Source organism: Taeniopygia guttata, chromosome 11 (genome assembly GCF_048771995.1).
Source record: "Taeniopygia guttata chromosome 11, bTaeGut7.mat, whole genome shotgun sequence".
Taxonomy (NCBI): domain Eukaryota; kingdom Metazoa; phylum Chordata; class Aves; order Passeriformes; family Estrildidae; genus Taeniopygia; species Taeniopygia guttata.
Window position 1 is genome coordinate 12186294 of NC_133036.1, and position 25433 is coordinate 12211726.

Sequence of the window (25433 nt, forward strand, 5' to 3'; positions counted from 1 at the left end):
TGGAAGTTTAGATGAAGGGGCTGTCAGTGATACTTCAGCTAAAAGAATTTGATGGGTAGGAGGTGGGTGGTGACTTCCTTCCCATCAGGATGGAGAGTAGCAGTTTAGGGGATCCTTGCTGGCTTTGCCTCTGGAACAGCAAAGGAAAGGCCCCCACTTGGAAGGAAGTGTCCATCTCACCTCTGGAGTATACCCAGGGAGGATCTTGCCTCTGAAAAGCAGAAGCTGGTGAGAAGAGCGAGATTGGGAGATCTCTAGAAGTGCTGTGGCAGCCCTGCCCCATCGCTCTTGGATTTAGGGGATATTTGTTGAGAAACACGGGTCTCCATCTAAGTAAGTGAATCGGAACTAAATCCATTTAAAGAGTCAAAGTAATAACAATACTATCCTATATGCAGACGTACATCAGGCTTTAAAGCAAATTCCTTTTTCTGCCCTGCGAGGCCTGGGCCTGGAAGCAAGGTGCTGGCCATGGTCACTGCACAGGTGGTGTCTGCGTGTGCTGAGTGTCACTCAGCCCTTCGAGGCCATTGCTTTCTGGACATTTTGAGCTCAGGACATTCTGTCCCGACCTCTCTGCACAGACGGAAGGTCCCAGGCTATGCTAAGAGTTCTGCAGGCAGATGCCAAGCCATGTCCTCATTTCTCCTGGTAGCAGAGAGTTCTTAATTCCTCTGATCATCTGTGATGTGGACTGAATGTGTCATTTTGTGCATTTGACTGTTTATCAACAATAAACTTCAGTCTTGGTGTTAAAATTCCCAGCTAAGTTGCCAACTCAAAAACTAATACTTAAAATAAATATCCTATGTGCAACAAATGAGTTATTCTTGGGTCTGGACAATTATCAATAATTCTAGTTTTGAAGGATTAAGGTTATGGGGTTGGACTAAGTGATTTAATGAAATTGGACACTTAGGAGATGGTACATTTTAATTACCTGCTACTAATTCTAAGCAGGCTGCTCCACAGTAGAAAGGAGATGAGAAAATACCCTGCTGTGACTCCCAATGTTGGAGCAGTCTGGGGTAGCTGATGGTTGGGCAGAATTCAGTCACTGCATCCAGAAACACTCCACTGGTGAGCAGCTGGTCAGTGCCCAGTGCAGGGACACAGTGTGGACCAACTGGAGCTACAGTCACCATCTAGAGAGGTCTAAAGGGACCCGAAGCCATGACTATCACTGTCATCCCTGCCCAGGGCAGGTCTAGAACAGGACTCCCATGGCTGTACCAGGCTACCCTGGCAGTCCTGGCGTCTCCAGCTGCTCTTCCCAACACCCAGCAGCCTGATGGGGGCTGGCTTCTCAGTCTGAGGTCACACTGAGGACTGGACAGTGTCAGCAGGGATCAGGCTCCTGACCAGGGCCATTCATCTCACACAGGGCTTGACGGGGCCTTTTAAGTCAGGGTGGTCCTTCACCCACCACAGTGCTGGCTCTTGGTGGTGGTCTCTCCTCCCCAAACCCTCCAGGAGGGACTGTGTTCCTCAATGGAGGAGCAGCAGAGTGGTGCCATGTTCCCAATGCTCCAAGCACAATTTATTATAGGAAGCAAGGAAGGTCAGCTCTGGCCCTGCAGACATCTTAAAGCCATTTCCAATTCTGAACCACAGGGAGAGTTTCAGTTCAAGCAGGCAGCTGAGCAGAGCAGCTCATCGTTCTGTGAGGGCAGAGCAGGATCTGTGATGGTGTCTGTCAGCCAGCACTGACACTGCAAGCTCATTCCAGCCCTGGTTTGGATGTTTTTGTGGAGTTGGCAGCACAGCAGAGTGCTGGGGTTTGCACTCAGGTACAGCCAGGACTGTACATGCACACAGGGAGGCTGCTGCCCAGCCAGGCATGGAGCACACCAGGCATGCAGCCAGCGGTGCTGTGGGGAGCAAGATCACTTCCAAGCCCATTTGGTACGGACAAGCCTACCAGGAGAAATTCAGCAGTCCCAGATCAAATCCTCTGATCCCTGCCTCCCTCTGGCAGTACTGCTGCCTGTTTGTAATACTTGTTTTCCCTCTCCCAGAACTTAGTTTATCTCTGTTCAGCTGAATGCAGAGATGGGGACCGGCAGGTAAAGTAGTTAGAAATGGAATTGTGTGCTCTGCTGTGATGTGGTACGTTTGGAAATACAGCTCATGCCAGTGCTCAGAAGGGTCTTTGGGAAGGAAGCAGTTTGCTGGGATCTGACTCTTGATGGTAACATCTGAAACAAGGAGCAGATACCAGCGGGTTCACAAGTTGAGTAGGAGAAAGGGGGGAAGAGTATGGGGGACTGGCCTGAGAATGCTACAGCGCCTTGTTCATCGGCAGCTGATCCATCATATTAAATATCCAGCTGTCAGATATTACCTTTCAAGTGAAAATGAATAACTCCCATTAAGGGCAAAATGGGTTTGAAGTCGATTCGAGACAGATTAAAGTACCGTTATGAATGTGTGTTCAGGGAGGAGGAGACGGGGGCTGTGTATAATATACTTGTCCTTACAGTTTTTAAATAATAGATGTCCCACAAATTTATGTACTGAAGGCAGCCAGGGTTCGGGGGAGGAGAAAGGTCAGGGATGTGCTTCTCCCAGTGCCACAACTCGTGGAGTGTTTTGCTGTTGGCTTTAGGGCTCATTTGCATTTATCTGTTTGGCTGAATAAAATAGCCTTTTCTCAGCTTATCACAGTGGGAGTGTTTGGGTCCCCTTGGCCAGAATCCCAATTTTGGCAGGACCGCGTGCTTGTAATCCCCAGATATGTGCGTTCCTCTGGAGGCATGGGCAGAGCCAGCCAGGGCCGTCCCAGCAGCACTGCTGCTGCCAGCACGGGTGCCCTCAATTGGGATTCTGGCCAAGGGGACCCAAGCCCTCTCCAGGGCAAACACATTTCAGAGTGTCTGTATGCAGAAAGTCCTGGGTCAGCCGGGGGTATGAGTTCTACCTTACTAAGTCCAGCTGCTCCTGGAGGTGACACGTGGGCCTTCACCATCTGGCCAAGCATTTGTGTGCCCAGTGCAGCCACAGGCCCAGAGTCTCCTGCACCTGCAGGATGTAAGCATCCCCCAGAAACAGCTGAGGTCTTTCTGCTTCTGGCCACCAGTGACAGAGTTCTCGTGCTGTGGGAGATCGGCAAGAGGGAACTGGTTTTGGCCTGGTGTGCATTGAGGACATGGGTTAGTCCTCACATTCACCCTGCTCCAAGTCCTTCGGGTGTGTGTCAAGCAGTAAATGGAAGCCCTGTCGTGGTCCAGCCTAGGCCTCGTTGGGGTTCCCTGATGTTAGTGCTCTCTGTTGCAGCACCAGCCAGCCAGCCGGAGAAGGAGCTGACAGAGCCCCCAGCATCCTCCAAGCGGATATCGTTTCCCAGCAGCTCTGAGTCACCTCTCCCCTTTAAGTGGTCGAAAACTTCAGAGGAGACCAAATCAGAGCAGGTAAGGCAGAAGAACCCATCTCTCTGTGCAGGTAATGTGTTTCCAATGTGCCAAAAGCAAAGAATAAAATGGGAGAAAGAGGATGAAAGGCAATAACTGGTAGTAGAAGGTATCAAATTATTGAAGCCTGGCTGTAAGAGAGGAATGTAGCCCCTGTAAGAGCTGTGTGATTCATTTGTCTGCTCTGCAGATGTACCAGTGTCCGTACTGCAAGTACAGCAACACAGACGTGAACCGGCTGCGGGTGCACGCCATGACCCAGCACTCGGTACAGCCCATGCTCCGCTGCCCCCTCTGCCAGGACATGCTGAACAACAAGATCCACCTGCAGCTGCACCTCACCCACCTGCACAGCGTGTCACCTGACTGTGTCGAGAAGCTCATCATGACAGTAAGTGGCTGTGTAGGCAAGCATGACTGCTGCCATCCCAGCATGTCCCCTGCTGTCCTGGCATGTCCACTGCCGTCCCCACAAAGGTGAGGAGCAGAGAGTTGCTGTGGGAGCAGCTCCTTCACCTGTCAGAGCTCTGCCCTCGAGGTTTGCTGCACCCTGGTATGTTGTGTCCCTGCTTGAGCCCTGTGAAGCTCAACTGTTGAGTGATTTCACTGGGAAATCAGGAAAAATACAATTTCCTTGACCTTATGAGGTCAGTGCATGGGATGGCAGCTTGTGCAAAATCTTCGGGAAGATCTGCAGCTGATGGGATATATTGTCCCTATTGCTTCTTTGGTATAATACTCGATGCAAGGTTGTGTCTACATTTAAGAACTTGTCATCAAGTATATAGAATAAGTGTTTATTTTGATTCCTGACAGTTCTTTCTCTTTGTGTTTCTTTTTCTTGCACCCTGTTTCTGCTTATTTTCTCCCTTCTTTGCACTGGGGGTGCAATGTTCTTGGCACTGGGGGTGAATAACACGATGTTTATTGTAACGCTGATGTTCTTTGCCAGTTCCCTCCTGTCACATCTTCTGAGCAAGCACATGCAACGTGACCCAGCTGCTCTCCTGCTCTCTTATAGTTTTCTTGTCTTCTCTTTCTATCACTCTTCCTCTCTACAACTCCCTGAAAGAAGGTTGGAGCCAGGTGGGCTAGGTCTCTTCTCCCACGAAACAAGTGACAGGACAAGAGGACTAGCTGCAAGCTGCATCAGAAGAAGTTTAGATTGGATATTAGGGAAAATTTCTTCATGGAAAGGGTTGGAAAGCCCTGGCACAGTCTGCCTACAGAAGCAGTCACCACTACGGATGAGTCACCATCCTTAAATCATGTGAATGTGGCATTTGAGGACACAGTTCAACCATGGTGGTGGTGTTGGATTGATGGCTGGACTTAGAAGAAAAAGGGTCTTTTCCAGCTTTAATGATTCTGTGATTCCCTTTGTGACTCCTTCTTGAAGACAGGAGTGACAGAGTCACAGAACCACGAGTAGTCTTGGGAGGGGCCACTGGAGCTGCTCCAGTCCAATCTCCCTGCTCAGGCAGGGTCCCTTGAGCATGTTGGTCAGGATTGTGTCCAGACAGCATCTCCAGGAAAGGAGATTCTCTCTGGGCAGCCTGTTCCAGTTCCCACTCCATAAGTGCCTTTATGTTCTTACCTTCCTGCTCTGCACTGCTGGCTGCCTGTCTCCCCAGGGCTTCTCAGGACGCAGCTCTGCCCTGCCGGCCGCCGTGCACCTGGGTCACAGAGCTGTTCTGTCCCACAGACCACGGCCTCTGTGACCTGCGTCCATTTCTCTGGTGCTGCTCAAGTGTGTAAATGCCTTCTGAGAGTTTAAATGGCCCTTGTTCACCTCTTACCTACATTGGTGGCAGGTGTTTTGGCTTTCTAAGAGCAGCAAGAAGAAACCAAGCCCCTTCCCTAGGCCAGTGGGCATAAGCAGTTTGTTGAGGGTAGCTGTCATGCTGGAGTGTAGGGGTTTGTTTTGAGCCAGGCAGGGCACCTGGGCAGGGTGTGTGCTCTGGAGCAGGAGTGTTGGGCTGGTCTCTCCTCAAGCATATCTGTGGCCTCTAGGATACGAGGGAATGGGAGGAGCTCAGGACACTCCGCAGAGCCGGTCAGGCACAGTCCCTTAGGTCTGTGCCTTAGATGTGGCACTTGCTGTGCCAGAGCAGGGCCGCAGGGCTCTGCAAGCATGGCAGAGACTGGCCCAGCCATGATGCTCATCCTCATGTGTGTTCCTGGTCTTCCCACCTCTCTTCCCTTTGGCTCCTAAAGACACATACGGGAGGGCTGCCTCTCCTCCTCCAGGTCTCACAGCACGGGGTGAGGAAGGTGGGTCTTTCTGCATTCTGTGACAGTATTTTGAGCCGTCGGTGTGTCTTGTGCAGAGCACGGCAGCACCGTTGGGCCCTGACTTGCTCATTCTCGTGGGGACCCCTGTGGGTCTGAGGCGAGGGAATCGCAGCGCCGTGACCGAGCCAGGTCCCTTCGGCGCAGCATCTGCGCTCGGCGCTGGAGGAGGCTCCAGTTAATAACACCTTATCAGACGCCGCTCAGGAACCTGCAGTGCCTAATATGTCTGTTGCCAGGGTAACGGCTCCTGCTCGCGCTCGGCATCTCCGAGCTGCCTGGTCGTGCTCCCTCCTTTCATACCAGCGAGCAGCGGGCTGGCTGTCCCGCGGGACCCCCGTGTCCTCCCACCGGCCCCACCACAGGAACAGCGGCTGGCGGGGCTGCCTGAGGAGCAGAGCACACGCCGTGCCCTACAGGGACAGGCTGGGGCTCACACCGTCCTCCCATCTCCTGCAGCTTCATTAGGTGGGGCTGCTGGATGAACATAGCCAAGTTCTCTGTCTGTGGCATCTCGGCCTCTCAGAGCAGGGCCGGGCTCCACCTTTCCCACCACAGCCTGTGCCTGGGCCCGCAGGGTGAAGCACAGTTCGCTGCGCAGGCGATTCCGAGACTGATGGGCTGGCGGTGGGAGAGAGGACGGCTTCCCAGGAGCCTCTGGGAGTGGGAGCTCTCCCTCCTCCCACAGCCAGCCTTATCCCTCTACACATTTCTGTCTCGTCATCTCTGCTGTCAGCTTTCTCTTCCTCAGTTCAGGGCATCTTCCCAGTGTTCCAGTCATCTTTCCATCTTTTTCTTTTCTCACTTGCTCCAGGAGTCATTCCTGCCCATCCCTGCCATCTCACTTCCCCCTCCTGCTATCTTTACATTTTTACCCTCTTTCCCATTGTCTTTTCTTATTGCTCTCTCCCTTCTGCTGTCACTCAATTTTTCTCTCTCCCTCCTTTTCGCCCCCTCCCTCTCCCCCCTTTCCCTCTCACTCTGTGTCTCATTCTCCATCTCGGATGAAGGTAATGAAAATAATCGGGCTTCATTAATTCTGAGCCCTGTGAGATGATAGCCATTTGGAGCCATGTTTGCCAATTAGATGGTCTAAATTAGAAGTGACCTTGGTATACTGCCATCACTTTGCCTCTCAGAGTCTAATGAAGCTTTTCACTCCAGCACCCTCTCTCTCTCTCTTTGTAATGGAAATTACCTCCTTTGTCTGGTGGGGAACCTTCCCTCCCGTCTGTAATTCCCCTGGTTTCATAGACATGGGGACAGTGATGTATCTCCTCAGACCTCTTCTAGAGGTTGTCTTTTCAGAGCTACATGATTTCAGCATTTTGGGGTGTATTCAGGGCAACCATCCCCTCGTTTGGTGTCCATGGAATCAGCACAGGCAGGTGCAGTGTGAGAGGAGCTGGCTGCTCACACCAGCCAGGAGTAATTGTTTGGACATGTCAGCAATACGCAGGTGTTATATTGATGGCTGTTGGGCTCTGAGCCTCCAGCCCTGCACACAAGCAGCTCTGCAGTTGGGTGTCAGAAATCAGTAGATCCAGTGGTGGCCAGAGCCACGTGTTGAGGCTGGAGGTTGTCACCAGTGAGGAGTGGGGCCACTGGTTGTTCTGCAGAGGGGTGACAGGTCTGTAGGTGTCAGGGTGTGTGCATACTGGTGGGGCAGGGAGGCAGGAGACCTGACCCATCAGCCCTCAGGTCCTCTGTAACAGTGTGCCGGGCCACTGCGTCCATAGAAATGGCCACTAAAGTGGGGTGCTCCTGCCTCTCCATGGATCTCATCATCATAAGGACATTTCATCTGCTGAAGGGACCCCAAAGGCGGGGTTCTTGGAAGCAGAGACGCTTGTCCAGCAGCTTTCCATCCTGTAAGGACCTTCTTTGTGGTAGCAAGAGGAGAACTTAGAGGGACCTTAGCAGTTGGAGCTGCAGGGGATGGAGCTCAGGCTGTGCACAGGATCTGGGGTGATCGAGCAGAGGTGCCATGCTGCAGTGAGCTCTGCTGGTGACCTGTGGGCCAGGAGACGGTAGCTGCTGCCACACAGGGGTAGGGTTTGGTGTTGGATAGAAAAGAACAGGCATGAACAGAAGGGAAGGGAGGAGACAAACCACATTTGTTGAACTCGCAGTTGAGGGTTGTGTTTTAGTGGTGGCTCACACTGACTGACATGTTGCTGTTGTGAAACACTGTTGGAGCCATTGAAACAGGTAGACAGGAACTGAGGAGGGGGAGTTGCCACGCTGAGGAGGGATGCCAGGATGACACACCGGGTATCTGCAGGTGAGAGGGAGGAGGAGAGCGTTTGACAGCCACACGCACTAACACGGCTGTGCTCCAGATGAACACGCTCCCTGCAATCCCTGGAGCAGTCACTGCCATGAAATACATCTGCAGTACAAAATGCTGTCTCGCTGAGCGCCGCTCCTGTCACACCTGCCGGGTGCTGGGGAGCCGTGGGCCACTACACCTTCCTGTCCCATCATTCCCCCACTCAGATTGTACAAAAAGCAGCCTCAGCATAAGGCGAATTCTGCAGGTCCAGAGAAGTGAGATGTCCTCAGTTGTTTTTGCAGTGTAAAAGGACAAACGCTTCAAAAAAAGACAGTCTGGAATTCCATGTCAGTGCAGAGTGATTTGGGATGTGCAGCTCATTTTCACTCATATCTTTGCCACCTGCTCAGGGCTGGTCCATGGGGATGAAAGGACAGAAGGTCCTGCCCTGGATCGTGATACAGGAAAGGGACAGGAGTTGCCTGGATGGAGCCAAGGACTAGAGCAAGTCCAGTTGCTGACCGGTGCCTTCTTTCCAGTAGTTTGATCCCCAGGGCCAGCCCACAGCTGCACTACCACAGTTCCCACATCCATACCTAGAATTTCTAGTTCCCTCCAGTTTTTTCCAAGCTTTTTTTCTGTTTGCCTTTGGGAATTTTGTGCCTGTAGCAATTTAATGTACCACAGCCTTTTTTTTTTTTTTTTTTCTTCCTTTTTTTCCTTTTTTTTTTTTCCCTGTGGTGGAGGGAGGATGGAAGGAAGGGAAGGAATGGTGGCTGTGGAGATGCAGGTAGATAAAGGTAATTACTTAAACACATATAGGGCAGGACTTACAGGTTTGGAGACCCAGATTAAGATGCAGAGGAGCATGTGAGGTTGATGATTATATTTCGGGGAGAGTTAATTGACGGAAGGTGAAGGCAGACAAAGAACCGCTGCTTACTGCCTTCTTGAATCCCAATCAGGAATTATGATTAAAGACGCGGCGAGACAACAGAGGCCTGATGAATTGGTGTCTTTTTTTTTTCTTTTTTGCCGTCATTCACACTTGATTGACTTCAACCTTTCAAGTGCAAAAGTCTCTCTTTTCCATTATTATTCATAGCCATCTGAGTTTTTCTAATTAAAGTGTATGAAAACAATTACTGATCCGTCGTACTGAGCGTGGTGGTGGGGACGGCTGCCGTACTGTAATGCCTATGAAAAGCCACAGCTCTATAATGATGTGCAGCTGAGGTGTTAGATAATTTTATTCTTTTTCTACTCTGTTGGGGTTTTTTTTAATTTCTCATGATTCATTTTTCATAATTTCTAAAGATCCTAGGAAAGCAGGCTCTTCCTGCTGCTAGAGCTGAGAGGGACGGTTTCTTCTTGCCTCACTTTCTCAGTGTCCATGCTCATCCCCATCCTCCAAGCCCAGCTACTGGAAATTACTCTGACCTTTCACGTCTACCAACCAACCACCCACCCACAGCCATCCAATGCTTCTGTTTAGAGTAGAAGGTGGAATGAGTTTGGTGCATTCAGCTCCCCTCCTGGGGTATGTCAGCAGCCTTTTCTGCTGCTCCATGGGACCTGGCACTCACTGCCATGCAGTGGCTGGCCCAGGAAAGGGAGGGTGCTCTGTGTCCCTCACAGCTCAGGTCACAGCTCTGCAGCCACTTCTGTGCCACCATTTCATCCTGAGATTTTCCATGAGCTTTACCACAGGTGTGCTCCTGTGTCCTGCAGTTCACTCAGAGCCTTGTGGTCCTTGGCTGTGCAGAAAGCCAGGTACATGGGATGCAGTGGCCACACACATTCTCTCTCCCCTGAAATCCAGGGTTCAGATGTCCTCTCCATATTCAGCAGAAGGATGGAGAGGCTTCTTTTGCCTTACCCCTGAATGGCAGTGTTCGGTTGTGCCTCACCTTCCCAGCAGTGGGAGGCTGGGAGCAGGAGCACCACAGGCATCGCCAGGAGCACCTGGTGAAAGGGGAACGCTCCATGGGTGTCAGCAAGGCGCCGTGGGCAGCTGCAGAGGAGTCTTTGCTTGCCACAGGCACTGACCAGCACTGGAAGCCCTGTGCTGGAAGACACAGGGATGGTGACAGTGACACAGGTCTGTCTGTCCTGGTGCTGTGAGATAATGTTCCAGCAGTGTGAGACATTGTCCCCAGATATTCAAAAGGATATTCATTGTCCTGCATCTGATGCCAGCCACGTGCAGGCTGCTGGTGAGATGGTTTGTGACCTGGTATGTCCAAAGAAACAGTTTTTCAGAACAGGATGAGTGTGCACATCTGGCTCTTCCAAAGAGCCTCTCCAGCTGAGCCATGCACATTCTCCAGCTCTGTAGAAGCAGTGGTGTCCCAGCACTGCACTGGTTGTGATGGTGCAGGATCTAGCCAAATACTTGAAGAGGAGCAAAGGGAATGCATCAGTCAGAGCAAGGAAAGGGTTACCAAAATTTCACAATTTGCTTCCTCTTTAGTCCTTTCTTATTCATCCTTTCCTTTGTCACCTCTCTCCTTATTTGTACTTTTCTTTCTCATGCCCCTCCTTTCCCTGCATCGATACACTTTGAAAACAGTGCTGCAATGCTCCCTGGTTCAAGATTACAGTGTACTTTACTAGGTATGATTTAATTAGGGGCCTTATTATGTTTTCAGCAGCTTAAGGTGGGCCTTTCAACTTATCTACCTAATTGGTTGCACAAGAAGTTTCACAGCCCATGACAAAACATTGTCAGTGATCAAAGTCTGAATTCCACATAAAGGAAAAATATTAATAATAAGATTATTCTTCAAGTGTGCACTGCTAATTATGTCCAGAATGTAACTGTAGAAACACTTTTGACTGATTTGAGCTTTGTCTAATAAATACGAAGTCTTCAGTGAGCTGGGAAAAACGATGTCTCTGACTTCACAATACTGATATCTAGTTTTACGACTGGAGATGTTTAAAATATTTCCTTGTGTTTTTCCTCTCCCTGTCCTTTCCCCCTGTCTCTAGGTGACAACCCCTGAGGTGATGATGCCCAGCAGCATGTTCCTTCCAGCAGCTGCTCCAGAGAAAGATGGGAACTCAGGCACAGAGGAGCGGGAGGGGAAGCAGTCTGGTGAGTGCAGGTCAATGAGATCCACTGTCCCACCACTCCCCCAGCTCCATCACCTGGTCAGGGACCAGTTTCATTCCTGTTAATCCTCTCTTTGATGGGACCTAGACTCAAATACTCTGTTCAGTTTGATGAGCCTTCTTTTTCGAAAATAGGTGGGACATCAAAAAGGAGCAGTGAAGACAGAGGTGGCTGAATGGCTTTTGCTTGAAAGGGAGAGTTGAAGGTGACAAATACACTAAGGGATGTGTGTGTGTGAATAATTTCCAGATATTCAAAGTGAGCAAGGAAGTAAATTGTGTAGGTTTATGCAATGGGCCGTGATGAGGTTAATGGGCTGGTATTGAAACAAATGAATGAGGATAGAGAAGAAATGTTAGAAATACTTGTCGTGTTGGAGATCAAAAATCACAGAGTATTCAGGACTGAAAGAGGGTGTTGATCTACCATGGTGTGCTGTTGTAACTTTTGGCTTTGCTCTAATTCTGTTCTCACAGAGATCTCTGAGGATGTGGGGAAGACCCTTTTGTCATCAGACAGCGCAGAGCACAGCGGAGACCCCAAGCCCACTCCAGCTGATCCGAGCGCTGCCCGGGAGGACTCTGGCTTCCTGTGCTGGAAGAAGGGCTGCAGCCAGGTGTTCAAGAGCTCAGCAGCCCTGCAGACACACTTCAACGACGTCCATGCCAAGCGGCCTCAGCTGCCGGTCTCTGACCGCCACGTCTACAAGTACCGCTGCAACCAGTGCAGCCTGGCCTTCAAAACCATTGAGAAGCTGCAGCTCCACTCCCAGTACCACGTCATCCGGGCAGCCACCATGTGCTGCCTCTGCCAGCGCAGCTTCCGCACCTTCCAGGCCCTGAAGAAGCACCTGGAAACCAGCCACCTGGAGCTGAGTGAGGCTGACATTCAGCAGCTGTACGGTGGTCTCTTGGTCAACGGGGACCTCCTTGCTATGGGTGACCCCTCACTTGCTGAGGACCACACAATAATAGTTGAGGAAGATAAGGAAGAAGAGAGCGACCTGGAAGATAAGCAGAGCCCAACAGGCAGCGATTCGGGGTCGGTGCAAGAGGACTCTGGCTCAGAACCAAAAAGGGCCTTACCCTTCAGGAAGGGCCCTAACTTCACTATGGAGAAATTTCTAGATCCATCTCGCCCATACAAGTGCACAGTCTGCAAGGAGTCCTTCACACAGAAGAACATTCTCCTGGTACATTACAATTCCGTTTCTCATCTGCATAAACTGAAACGAGCCCTCCAAGAGTCTGCAACTGGGCAACCTGAGCCTACCAGCAGCCCAGACAACAAACCTTTCAAGTGTAACACCTGCAACGTGGCCTACAGCCAGAGCTCGACTCTGGAGATCCACATGAGGTCTGTCCTGCACCAGACCAAGGCTCGCGCGGCCAAGCTGGAGGCGGCTGGCGGCAGCAGCAACGGAGCTGGCAACAGCAGCAGCAGCAGCAGCCTCTCCCTGGGCTCGTCCACACCGAGCCCTGTGAGTGCCAGCAACAGCAATGCCTTTGCAACCACCAGCACGAGCACTTCAGGCACCACTCCCATTCCCAGCCTACTCAACCAGGTCTCCAGTGACAGTGTGGGAATTCCTCCCTTGGGTAATGCTGTAAGCACTAACATCTCCCCTGCAGAGCCCAAAGAAGTGAACCGCAAGAAGCTGGCAGACATGATTGCATCCAGGCAGCAGCAGCAGCAGCAGCAGCAGCAGCAGCAGCAGCAGCAGCAGCAGCAGCAGCAACAAGCTCAAACCTTGGCACAGGCACAGGTCCAGGCCCACCTGCAGCAGGAGCTGCAGCAGCAAGCTGCTCTCCTGCAGTCCCAGCTCTTCAACCCAGCACTTTTGCCGCACTTTCCAATGACCACTGAGACCCTTCTGCAGCTGCAGCAGCAGCAGCATCTTCTATTCCCATTCTACATCCCCAGTGCTGAGTTCCAGCTCAATCCAGAAGTCAGCTTGCCTGTCACTAGTGGTGCACTGACATTGACTGGGACGGGTCCAAGTTTGCTGGAGGACCTGAAGGCACAAGTTCAGCTCCCTCAGCAGAGCCATCCACAGCTCTTGCAGCAGCAGCAAGGTCAGCTGTCCTTGTCACAACCCCACTCCGTCCTATTACAGCAGAGCCAGCACCCAGAGAAGAAGAATAAATCTATAGTGAAGGAGAAAGATAAAGAAACCCCACGGGAAAGGGAAAGCGCAGAGAGGGGAGACAATAACGTAACACTGAAGGAGTCTCTTCCTGATAACTTAAAGCCCAAAGAGAAGAAGGACTTTGTGCCAGGCAGCAGTTCAGAGCCCTCCATACTGCCTCCACGGATTGCTTCCGATGCAAGGGGCAACGCCACCAAAGCCTTGCTGGAAAACTTTGGCTTTGAGCTCGTCATTCAGTACAACGAGAACAAGCAGAAGGGGCAGAAGAAAAATGGGAAGACAGAGCAAGGTGAGAACTTGGAAAAGCTGGAGTGCGATACATGTGGCAAATTCTTCTCAAACATCCTCATCCTGAAGAGCCACCAAGAGCACGTTCACCAACATTACTTTCCCTTTAAGCAGTTAGAGAGATTTGCCAAACAATACAGAGAACACTACGACAAACTGTACCCGCTGCGGCCGCAGACCCCAGAGCCCCCGCCGCCGCCGCCGCCGCCGCCTCCGCTCCCTGCAGCCCCTCCTCAGCCAGCTGCCGCTCCTGCCATCGCCACTTCTGCCCCACCCATCACCTCTCCCACTATCGCACCGGCCCAGCCATCTGTGCCTCTCACCCAGCTCTCCATGCCCATGGAGCTCCCCATCTTCTCACCACTCATGATGCAAACCATGCCCCTGCAGACGTTACCGGCGCAGCTGCCGCCTCAGCTGGGCCCCGTAGACCCCCTGCCCGCCGACTTGGCCCAGTTGTACCAGCATCAGCTCAACCCCAGCCTTCTCCAGCAGCAGCAGAACAAGAGGCCACGCACACGGATCACCGATGACCAGCTCAGAGTCCTTCGTCAGTATTTTGACATTAACAATTCCCCCAGTGAGGAACAGATCAAAGAGATGGCAGACAAATCTGGATTGCCCCAGAAAGTGATCAAGCACTGGTTCAGAAACACCCTGTTCAAGGAGCGCCAACGCAACAAGGACTCCCCATACAACTTCAGCAACCCTCCCATTACCAGCCTGGAGGAGCTGAAGATAGACTCACGGCCTCCTTCTCCAGAGCCTCAAAAGCAGGAGTACTGGGGAAGCAAGCGGTCCTCTCGGACACGTTTTACTGACTACCAACTCAGAGTCCTGCAAGACTTCTTTGATGCCAATGCTTACCCAAAGGATGATGAATTTGAGCAGCTTTCTAACTTGCTGAACCTCCCAACACGTGTTATAGTGGTGTGGTTTCAGAATGCCCGTCAGAAAGCTAGGAAAAACTATGAGAATCAGGGAGAAGGCAAAGACGGGGAGCGACGGGAGCTAACAAATGACAGGTACATTAGAACAAGCAACTTGAACTACCAGTGCAAAAAGTGCAGTCTGGTCTTTCAGCGCATTTTTGATCTCATTAAACACCAGAAAAAGCTTTGTTACAAAGATGAGGATGAGGATGGACAGGATGATAGCCAGAACGAAGACTCTATGGATGCAATAGAGCTCTTGACTCCAACCAGTTCCTCCTGCAGCACCCCGATGCCCTCACAAGCTTACAGCACACCTACATCTTCAGCCAATGCGACCTCCTCAGCTCTTCTGCAGATCACGGCAGAGACAGATGATTCCTCCACCTTTAGTTCTAAAGCAGAAGCTACAGATGAGAAACCAAAGCAGTCTGAACCTCCAAGTACACAGCAAAACCAAACCCAAGAGAAGCAAGTGCAACCAAAGCAAGAGCCTCAGCAGCAACAGGACCAAGGAGAACAAAAGACAAGTTCAGCACACCAAAAGATTTCACAGTTATCCTCCCCCTCTTCGCTGCAACAGCCACCTCCTCCTCAGCCCCCTCAGTGCTCCTTGTCACAGTCAAGTCCAAGCCCATCTCAGCTCTCACACCTCTCCCTCAAACCCATTCACACATCCACCCCTCAGCAGCTGGCAAACCTACCTCCTCAGCTAATCCCATACCAGTGTGACCAGTGTAAACTGGCATTTCCTTCTTTTGAGCATTGGCAAGAGCATCAGCAGCTCCATTTCCTGAGTGCACAGAACCAGTTTATCCACCCCCCATTCCTGGACAGAACACTGGATATGCCATTCATGCTTTTTGATCCCAGTAATCCACTACTGGCAAGCCAGCTGCTGTCTGGAACGTTACCACAGATTCCAGCAAGCTCAGCCACCTCACCATCAACTCCAACATCCACCATGAACACGCTGAAGAGAAAGCTGGAGGAAAAGGCCAGTGCAAGCCCTGGAGAGAATGACAGTGGCACTGGGGGAGAAGAACCCCAAAGGGATAAGCGTTTAAGGACAACCATTACCCCTGAGCAGCTAGAAATCCTGTACCAGAAGTACTTGCTTGACTCCAATCCCACACGGAAGATGCTGGATCACATTGCACATGAAGTGGGCTTGAAGAAGCGTGTGGTACAGGTTTGGTTCCAGAACACCCGTGCACGAGAGAGGAAGGGGCAGTTCAGAGCTGTGGGGCCTGCCCAGGCCCACAGACGGTGTCCCTTCTGCCGAGCTCTCTTTAAAGCAAAGACAGCTCTGGAAGCTCATATCCGATCCCGTCACTGGCACGAGGCCAAGCGAGCTGGGTACAACCTGACGCTGTCTGCGATGCTTCTAGACTGCGACGGGGGGCTCCAGATGAAAGGAGACATCTTTGATGGAGCCAGCTTCTCCCACATGCCACCAACTAGCAGCGACGGACAGAGCGTTCCCCTCTCCCCGGTGAACAAGAGTATGGAACTGTCACCTAGAACCCTGCTGAGTCCATCTTCCATCAAGGTGGAAGGGGTTGAAGACTTTGAGAGTCCCTCCATGTCCTCAGTCAATCTGAACTTCGACCAGACAAAGTTGGACAACGATGACTGCTCTTCTGTCAATACTGCAATCACAGACACTACCACAGGAGACGAAGGCAACGCAGACAACGACAGTGCAACAGGGATTGCAACCGAAACCAAATCCACATCAGGACCCAGCGAAGGTCTGACTAAAGCAGCCATGATAGCAATGTCTGAATATGAAGATCGTCTGTCTTCTGGTCTGGTCAGCCCAGCTCCCAGCTTCTACAGCAAAGAGTACGACAATGAAGGTACCGTGGACTACAGTGAGACCTCCAGCCTTGCAGACCCCTGCTCGCCCAGCCCTGGTGCAAGTGGTTCAGCCAGCAAGTCTGGTGAAAGCGGGGACCGGCCTGGGCAGAAACGCTTTCGCACTCAGATGACTAATCTCCAGCTCAAGGTTCTGAAGTCATGCTTTAATGACTACAGGACACCGACCATGCTGGAGTGTGAGGTCCTGGGCAATGACATTGGACTGCCAAAGAGAGTTGTTCAGGTCTGGTTCCAGAATGCGAGGGCAAAAGAGAAGAAATCAAAACTCAGCATGGCCAAGCATTTTGGTATAAACCAAACAAGTTATGAGGGACCCAAAACAGAGTGCACTTTGTGTGGCATCAAGTACAGCGCTCGGCTGTCTGTACGTGACCATATCTTCTCTCAGCAGCATATCTCCAAAGTTAAAGAAACTATTGGAAGTCAGTTGGATAAGGAAAAGGAGTATTTTGACCCAGCTACTGTACGTCAGTTGATGGCTCAGCAGGAGCTGGACCGAATCAAAAAAGCCAACGAGGTTCTTGGTCTGGCAGCTCAACAGCAAGGCATGTTTGACAACACGCCCCTGCAAGCTCTGAACCTTCCTGCTGCATATCCAGCGCTACAGGGCATCCCTCCAGTCCTGCTCCCAGGCCTCAACAGCCCATCCTTACCTGGCTTCACTCCATCCAACACAGGTGGGTACGGGTGTTACCCTGCTCAGGCACACCTCCACTTGGCACGTGCCTAGCACAAGGAGTTGTTCCCTCGGGAATCACTGATAACAGGATTCGTGGCCTGTCTGTTTAGCATGTTGACTTTACAGCAAAAAAGCAGTAGTATTTTATCTAATTCCTGGACTCAGGAAGCTTTATAGCAAAGTCTGAAGTAGAGCAATGTCTAGACATGCTGCATATCCCTGTGTAGAAATCCTGAAGCTCCTTCAAGGAAGTGGAATATAGAAGATTTATCCAATGGAACAAAAGGACTAATGTGCTGAATAAACTGTTCATTATTCCTTTTGACATTCCGTTTATGTGGTGCCATCCCAGTCTGGATTTCCCTAGAAATCCAAACTGTTTCTAGGGAAAGGTGTGGTGTGCGTGGTAGCACTGGTGACAGATGCCCAGAGCATCTTTATGTGTCCCTGAGGTGACCTTTGGGACAAATCCCAGTGCAGCTGAGGATCAGTTTTGAGTAATGGCTGGGTATGACACCTGAAAGCACGTCCTCAGCAAAAAATGGTGTAGTTGTGGGACAAATCTAATTTGTATTTTAATAAGATTTTTCTTAACAATGCTACATAAAAATGAAATTTTTCATTATTCTTCGGGTGGCCTAATCTCAGATACTGGACTTCATCTTTAGAGAATGCTTCTTTCTTTTGTACCTCATGGATAGGTGGAAAGTCTAAGCCATGTAACAAACACTGGCAGTGGAAAGTGCAGCTCAGTGACCAGCAGTGACCTAAAAAATGTGATCCAAAGGCCGTGTTTCATTATGTGCCTGAAGGGCCCCTGCACATGTGGTTTTGCATGTCACCCTTCTCACCACAGATCTTTTTTCAGAGCACTCGGCCAGAAGCATCTCTTTGGCAAATCATATCATCAGCCCATCACAGGTTGCTCTGCTGCACTATTTGCTTAGTGCCCTGAGTTTATAACAAAAACTAAAATTACCTTTTTGCACTTCAGTCCATATTGTTGCTTTTATTTTTCTCCAAAGCCCAGGATGTGTCCCAGGGAGACTGCATCTGATGAATCTTAAATGCTGTCAGTGACTGCCTAGACAGGACTGAACTGTTTAGAAAGTCAAACAGTCTGTTTGTGGCCTTTAGATAAAGCTCCAAAGGTCAGGCCATGGCAGCTCCAGTCCTGTCAGAGCAGATAAGGCCATGCATCCAGGAACACTGTGAATTACCTCTGCTCCTTGACTTGAACCTCTCAGGGCTGTTCAGCTAGGAAACATCCATTTCAGTGGTGTCCACATATAGCATGCCCTTATCCGAGATCTCCAGGGCCACTACTGGAGCCTCATTCCATACCTGTCCTGTTGTCACAAGTCATTCTTGTCCCAGCACCCCGTCAGGAGCAGACACGGGTTTCAGAAGGGTTTGGATCAGCCGTGGCTGAACCCTCCCAGCTGCAGCCACCCTCCTTGAGGTCCTCTGCAGCTCCTTGGCAGTACAACCTGAAATAAAATTCACCACGCCTCCAGTTCTGCCCGGGCTGGTCTCTGAGGAGTCCCACCGCAGTGGTGGGGCTCTGTGACAGACTGGTTGGGTTTTGCTCGTGGGCTTTACAGCAGGTTCCTGCTCAGGAGCTGGGAAGTGTACAGGGCTGTGCCAGCAGGATATTGGAGCTTTGTTTTGGTTTTTTTTTCTCCCAAATGGCATCATAGAAGTTGCCAAGAAAAACGTTCCTCTTCAGCAGCATATTTGCCAGCTGCAGCAGCCAGGACTAATGGAGGTGACTCCAGGAGCCACACTCCTCTCACTCCCAGCCACTGTGAGAGCAGAAATTGGCACCAAGGACAGTGTTGTTAGTGGCTGTTCCTCTTGTCAGGAAGAAGGACAAGCTTCACATTCCACCATTAATCTATCTCCTTAATGAGCAAGCATCACTACACTTTTAATTCCACCCAAAACATGGTGCCTATGCCCAGGGGAGATGTCTGAACACCACATAAACTCTGGAATTGCTCAGAAGCTGAGCATCCAGAGCCCCTGGCATTAGAGGGAAGGATGGATGGACAGGAGGGAGGAAAGGAGGGAGGAAGGAAAGGAGGGAGGGAGGGAAATAAGGAAGGAAGGAAGGAAGGAAGGAAGGAAGGAAGGAAGGAAGGAAGGAAGGAAGGAAGGAAGGAAGGAAGGAAGGAAAAAAGGAAGGAAGTTGCTTCAAAGGTTTGTGGATTCATGAACATCAGCTTAATAAGGACAAAATAAATTAGGTTTCACCTGTTCAGTCTCCAGTTGCCATGACCGGGGCTTCCCAGTCTGTGAAGATTCCTACAAGTGCCACTGGAGTGCTTTGGCCCAAGGACCTGTTAGAGCAGATGCTGACACGAGTGTTAATCATTTGGGAATTCTGAGAAGCCAGGAAAATATCAGGTGTGCTGGGCACCTTGGGTGCTGGGAGTGTCCCCATCACCCATCACGGGGTCAGTGCCACTGGGCAGTGCGGCCAAGGCGGTGGGGGCTGAGGGGTCATGTCCCCACCATGCGGGGCCTGTGGAGTGGGACTGGAGCCATTTTCCAGGGGTAGTGGCAGCAGGGATGGGCTCTCTGACCTGTGCTGTGGCATCAGCTCAGGCCGGTGGCTGCCCTCATACACAGGAGATGGAGGTCCAGGTCATGGGGTGGTCTGAGGTCACCCTCCTCATGCTTGTTGCCTGTCCAGCACAAAGTGACTTTTCACCTCTCTCTCTCCCTCTTGCAGCTTTAACTTCTCCCAAACCCAACCTGATGGGCCTGCCCAGCACAAGCGTCCCTTCACCCGGCCTCCCCACCTCTGGATTACCAAATAAGCAGCCCCCAGCCGCACTGAGCTCACCCACCCCAGCACAAGCCACGGCGGCCATGGCCCCGCAGCAGCCGCCAGCCACGACCCCGCAGCCGCAGCCGCAGCAGCCACCCCCCGCACAGCGCAAGGAGAAGGAGAACGAGAAGGCAAAAGAGAAGGAGAAGGCACCCAAGGGGAAGGGGGACACCCTGCCGGGGCCCAAGAAGGAAAAGGGGGAGGCACCGGCAGGCACCCTGGCGGCCCCGTTGCCCACCATGGAGTACGCGGTGGAGCCTGCCCAGCTCCAGGCGCTGCAGGCCGCCCTGAATTCGGACCCCACCACCTTGCTGACCAGCCAGTTCCTTCCTTACTTTGTCCCCGGCTTTTCCCCCTACTACGCCCCACAGATCCCTGGCGCCCTGCAGAGCGGGTACCTGCAGCCCATGTATGGGATGGAGGGGCTGTTCCCCTACAGCCCTGCACTGTCACAGGCGCTGCTGGGGCTGTCTCCTGGCTCACTGCTGCAGCAGTACCAGCAATACCAGCAGAGTCTGCAGGAGGCATTGCAGCAGCAGCAGCGACAGCAGCAGCAGCAGCAGCAGCAGCAACAGCAGCAGCAGCAGCAGCAGCAGAAACCGCAGCAGCCCAAAGGAAGCCAAACCCCCGTCCCCACGGGGGCTGCCACCCCGGACAAAGACCCTGCCAAAGAACCCCCCAAGCAAGAAGAGCAGAAGAACGCACCCCGCGAGGTGTCCCCCCTCCTGCCCAAACCCCAAGAAGAGCCTGAAGCGGAAGGCAAGGGTGCGGACTCGCTCTGCGACCCTTTCATTGTCCCAAAGGTGCAGTACAAGCTGGTCTGCCGCAAGTGCCAGGCGTGCTTCGGCGACCAGGAGGCGGCCAGCGACCACCTGAAGTCCCTCTGCTTCTTCGGGCAGTCCGTGGCGAACCTGCATGAGATGGTGCTTCACGTGCCCACGGGCAGCGGCCAGGGCAGCGGCTCGTACCAGTGCGTGGCGTGCGAGAGCACGGTGTGTGGGGACGAGGCCCTCAGTCAGCATCTCGAGTCAGCCCCGCACAAACACCGAACAATCACAAGAGCAGCAAGAAACGCCAAAGAGCACCCCAGTCTATTACCTCACTCTGCCTGCCCCCCCGACCCCAGCACCGCATCTACCTCGCAGCCGGCCGCTCACTCAAACGACAGCCCCCCGCCCCGGCCCGCCCCGGCTTCCCCCCACGCCGCCCGGCAGCCCTGGCCCCCGGCAGCCCCGCCCGGGCCGCCGCCCTTCCCTCCTCTCTCCTCATCGTCAACGGTTACCTCAAGTTCATGCAGCACCTCAGGGGTTCAGCCCTCGATGCCAACAGACGACTATTCGGAGGAGTCTGACACGGATCTTAGCCAAAAGTCAGATGGACCGGCGAGCCCGGCGGAGGGGCCCCAGGACCCCGGCTGCCCTAAGGACAGTGGTCTAGCTAGCATAGGAATGGACACCTTCAGATTGTAAGCTTTGAAGATGAACAATGAAAATGAATTTAAATAAAAAAAAAGTTAATAACAAACCAATTTCAAAAATAGACTAACTGCAATTCCAAAGCTTCTAACCAAAAAAAGAGAAAAGAAAAAAAGAAAAAGCGTGGGTTGTTTTCCCATATAACGATGCCGGTGGGTTTTACATTTCTTTTTTCCTTTCCTTTTAATAAAATAAAACTTTAAAATATTAAAAAAAAAAAAAAGAAATCTGTTACATTTGTCCTCTGGAAGGTACTGTTGGTCTGGGAGATGAAGGCCGTGCTGCCTCCTCGCGCCTGCGGAGCTCGCACCCCTGTACATTGCCCCGTCTGATCCCCCGTTGATAGCACAGCAGAGCCCGGCAGCGCTGTATGGGAAAGCAGCCCACCTGGAGACAGTTTTAAATTTCTTGCTATCTTAGCATTCAGATACCAATGGCTTGCTAAAAGAAAAAAGAAATGTAATGTCTTTTTATTCTCAGGTCAATCGCTCACACTTTGTTCTGTTTTCAGAATCATTGTTTTATATATATATGTGTATATATATATGTATATATATATATATATATATATATACACATATATATATATAATTTCTCTCGTTTGTTTTGGGGCTTTTGTTTTTGGTTTGGTTTTGTTCCAGAAAATGATTTTTTTGTTGTTGTTGTTTTTTGGTTTTTTGGGGGGGGGGGGGGGTTTGTTAATTTAAAATGGGCAGAAAGTATTCAAGAGAAAAACAATGTGAACTGCTTTAGCTTTTCGGGGATTTTAAGGGTAGCTTTTTCTGCTGAAGCCAATTCCAAGGGGAAAAGTTAAGCACTCCCACTTTTCAGAAAAAAAAAAAAAACACAACAAAGAGTGTTGAGGACTTGGAGCTTAAAAAAATAAGTTTTAAAACAACTGACTTTCTGTATTTATGATAGATATGACCATTTTTGGTGTTGAGTAGATTGTTGCATTGGAAATGAACTGAAGCAGTATGGTAGATTTAAAAGAAAAAACCCTTTTGTGTACATTTAGCTTTTGTATGGTCCAGCTGACGGCTTCTCATTTGATGTTGTCTTGTTCATTCCTAGACAGATAGATTGCGATCCATCGACTCGCCTGAGCTTTTCTCCCCTTTGTACCTTTATCCCCGTCCCCATCCTGTAATCTTCCACTTATGGTCGCTACCTTCATTTCTTAGAGGGTGGTTGCATAATTATTTTATAAAAACTAAAGAAAGAAGTTCAAAGGGTTTTGGGGGTCAGTAGGATCCCTTGCAGAATATTTTTTGTTGGGGGTTTGAAACTTTTTAAGGCATATACATGCGATTTACCTATGTCTGTTACCCTTGTGCACTTATTTTATTCTCATTTTCCATTTCTCTTTTTTTCTTCCCTTTTTCTTCCCCTGTTCCTTTACTCATTTTGTAAATGCTTCAAAGACTCTGTTCCTGACCTCTGAGCATCAGTTCTGTTTGTGTAATTAGGCTGCACTCTGTTCCTTCTTTTGAAAAAAAAAAAAAAAAGGTTTTGTTACATTTTTTTCTCTAAAGAAAATTCATGCTTTAAATAAAATCCAAAGACATACCCTTCACCACTGGTGCAGAATGAGCAAAAAGGATTCTTTTTACTTGAGAATTTGTTTCTGATTTAAACAAACAAGTCTAAGTTTAAATAAAGAATAAAAAAACGTACCCAGGTTGTTATCTGTGCTTCTTCTGCAAGCAGAGAGACAACTCTTAGTGAGCACCCAGTGCACCCCAGGCAGGTTTCTCTTTCCAAGATCTCCCCGTGGCAGCACCGGGTGCCAGGCTCAGGGAGGCCCGGAGCCCCCCGGCCCCCCCAGCCCGCATGCACCTCAACTGGCCCAGACTTTGAAAGGAAAACTTTATGCTGCTAAAATGTAGATTTTGGAGACGTAGATACTTTGCTGTTCCCTTCCATAACCAAATGCCAACAGAAACAACCTCTTTCCACCGTGTTTCCTCTGCCCGAAAGCACGAGAGCCTTCTGCCCACCATCATCATCCTCCTCCTGCTTCAAAAGGGAACTTCGAAGACTGTGAACGCAGGTTCCTCCCGCTGCCTCCGGCTGCTCCTCCCCGGGCCGAAGCCACTCGCCACCTCCGTGAGAGACTGGAGCGTCGGAGTGCGGGCTCGGTTTCTAGCGGGACACTTATATTTTTATGGAGTTTTGGTTTTAGTTTGATGAAAGACTAGATCCTGAACTGTTGTACATATTTCTGACTAGGCTAATGCACAGTGCAAATTCCTTTTTTAATTGTTTTTTAAGTAGTTGATACTAAAGCGCGAACCACCGGATGTTCCTCCCGGGACCCAGCTGTAGCATAAGGTGTCAAAAACAGAACCACGTACCCATGGAGCGTTTGCTGTTTTAACAAACTGTTTTCTTTAACAGAAGTTCTTGTATTTCTCCCTGTGTTTGAGATGAACATTTTTTAAATTCTAAAGTTGTACAGTTTTTTTTTCATTATTTTATCTTGTTTGTAATTCTATGAAATATATATATATATATATTTTTTGCCATTTAACTGTTGTATGTTACTCTGTCTGTATCATATAGAAATTTTTTTGGTTTGTTTTGTTTTGGATTCTCTCTGTGATGCCAGTTTCCAGTTTAACACAGGCTTTATCTGTCCAATTCTGCAAGGTCTCTTTTGGAAATCCTTTTTATGTCTTGTTTTGTTTTGTTTTTTTAATTATATTGCTTGGTCATAGTGCAATTTCTCTCTCCTCCTTCCCCCTCCTCCTTCCCATCCACTAAAAGGTTTTATAAATTCATTTCCTTGTATTTTTTCTAAATGTTTCTAGAGACTCTTTCAGTGCGAGGTTGCCTCCTCCTCCTCCTCTTGCAGTTGGGCTGCGCGGGGCCGGTGCGGGGACCCCAGCGCCAGCCTCGCGCCACCCCCAGCCCACGCGTGGCCTTTCCAGCAAGTGGCAGAGCAGGGCCAGGCTGGGCACGAGGAAAACACTTCATACTTAGCATTAAGTGGGTTTCTGTTTTATTTTTAATAAAAAGCTTTTTTAAGTGGTGAAGATGGCCAAAGTTTCATACAATTGAGAATAAAGAGAAGCATCAGGGGTGTGCGGGGCCACCTGGGGCTGGTGGGGGACAAGGTGGGTGGACACAGCCAGCACGCTCACCAAAATATATTTTGCTTTAAAAAAAAAAAAAATAAAAGCTTTTAAATAGAAGCAGAAGTTGGGTTGGTTGGTCGGGCGGTTGGTCAGTCGGTCGGTCGCTTGATTGTTGGTTGGTCGGTTGGTTGGCACTGATACTGCCCACTGTGAAACAAAACTTTGACTATTTTTTTGGTTTTATTTTGGGGGGGCGAGTTTCGGTAGAACAGAAAGCATAAATGAGGTGAAGAGGGTTATGAACAGCCTTTGCAATGTACAAAAACTAGAGCAAGTGAAACCAAAAATGATGTTCTTGGTGTTTTTCTATACTGTAGTCTTGTTAGCTTTTTTGTTACTGTAACAATGCTGATCTCGAACTGTACCAAAATACATGAGACTGACAGAAACAAACCAGATGGAACTTTCAAAACTTTAAAAAACTTGTCACAAAAGACTTTGTTGTCATAGTTGAGTTGACTGTAGATGGTAATTGAATATACTCCTTTGGAACTATTTCATCACGTATGTTTCCTGCTCATTGTGATACATTAAAAGAAAATGAGCAAAAGCTCTAGTGTCAATGTCCCGCGTGTGCGGTGCTGGGTCTGCGTCGGGTGGGTGTGTGCCACGTGGCGTGGCTCAGCAGGGCACGGGCGCTGCCGCAGAGCCTCGTGCCGCACACGCGTGTCCTCGTGCGCCGCTGGCGTGCCCACGCCAGCACACACACGTCCTGCCCCTCCCAGCAGGGCCGCAGTGCCCGGGCTGATGCTGTGGATCCCCTCCCAGTGGAAGCAATGAGCCAAGCAGCGCCGTCCGTACTGCAGCTTTGGGATGCTCTGTGTGTGAAAAGGACATTAAAAGTGCATTTAATTGTATTAAATAACTGCAAAAGGATTCTGGGCATGTTCTGTAGTGAATGGTTCAAGGGAAAGTGCAATGTCTTGATGGTCCATCTTGAAACCTGTGAACCAAA

General features: G+C 50.4%; 1 protein-coding gene across 9 annotated transcripts in view; it reads left to right on the plus strand.

The window, feature by feature from the left end:
- Nucleotides 1-25028, plus strand: part of ZFHX3 (zinc finger homeobox 3) — a 386661-nt gene extending 361633 nt beyond the window's left edge. For all 9 annotated transcript variants that reach the window (XM_072934462.1, XM_072934467.1, XM_072934465.1 and 6 more), the window contains 5 exons: nucleotides 3277-3410; nucleotides 3601-3801; nucleotides 10972-11077; nucleotides 11572-17025; nucleotides 19765-25028. In XM_072934462.1, coding sequence (XP_072790563.1) covers nucleotides 3277-3410; nucleotides 3601-3801; nucleotides 10972-11077; nucleotides 11572-17025; nucleotides 19765-21332 — 7463 coding nt within the window. In that variant the 3' untranslated portion in view covers nucleotides 21333-25028. The remainder of the gene's footprint in view (nucleotides 1-3276; nucleotides 3411-3600; nucleotides 3802-10971; nucleotides 11078-11571; nucleotides 17026-19764) is intronic.
- The last annotated feature ends 405 nt before the right edge of the window (nucleotides 25029-25433 follow it).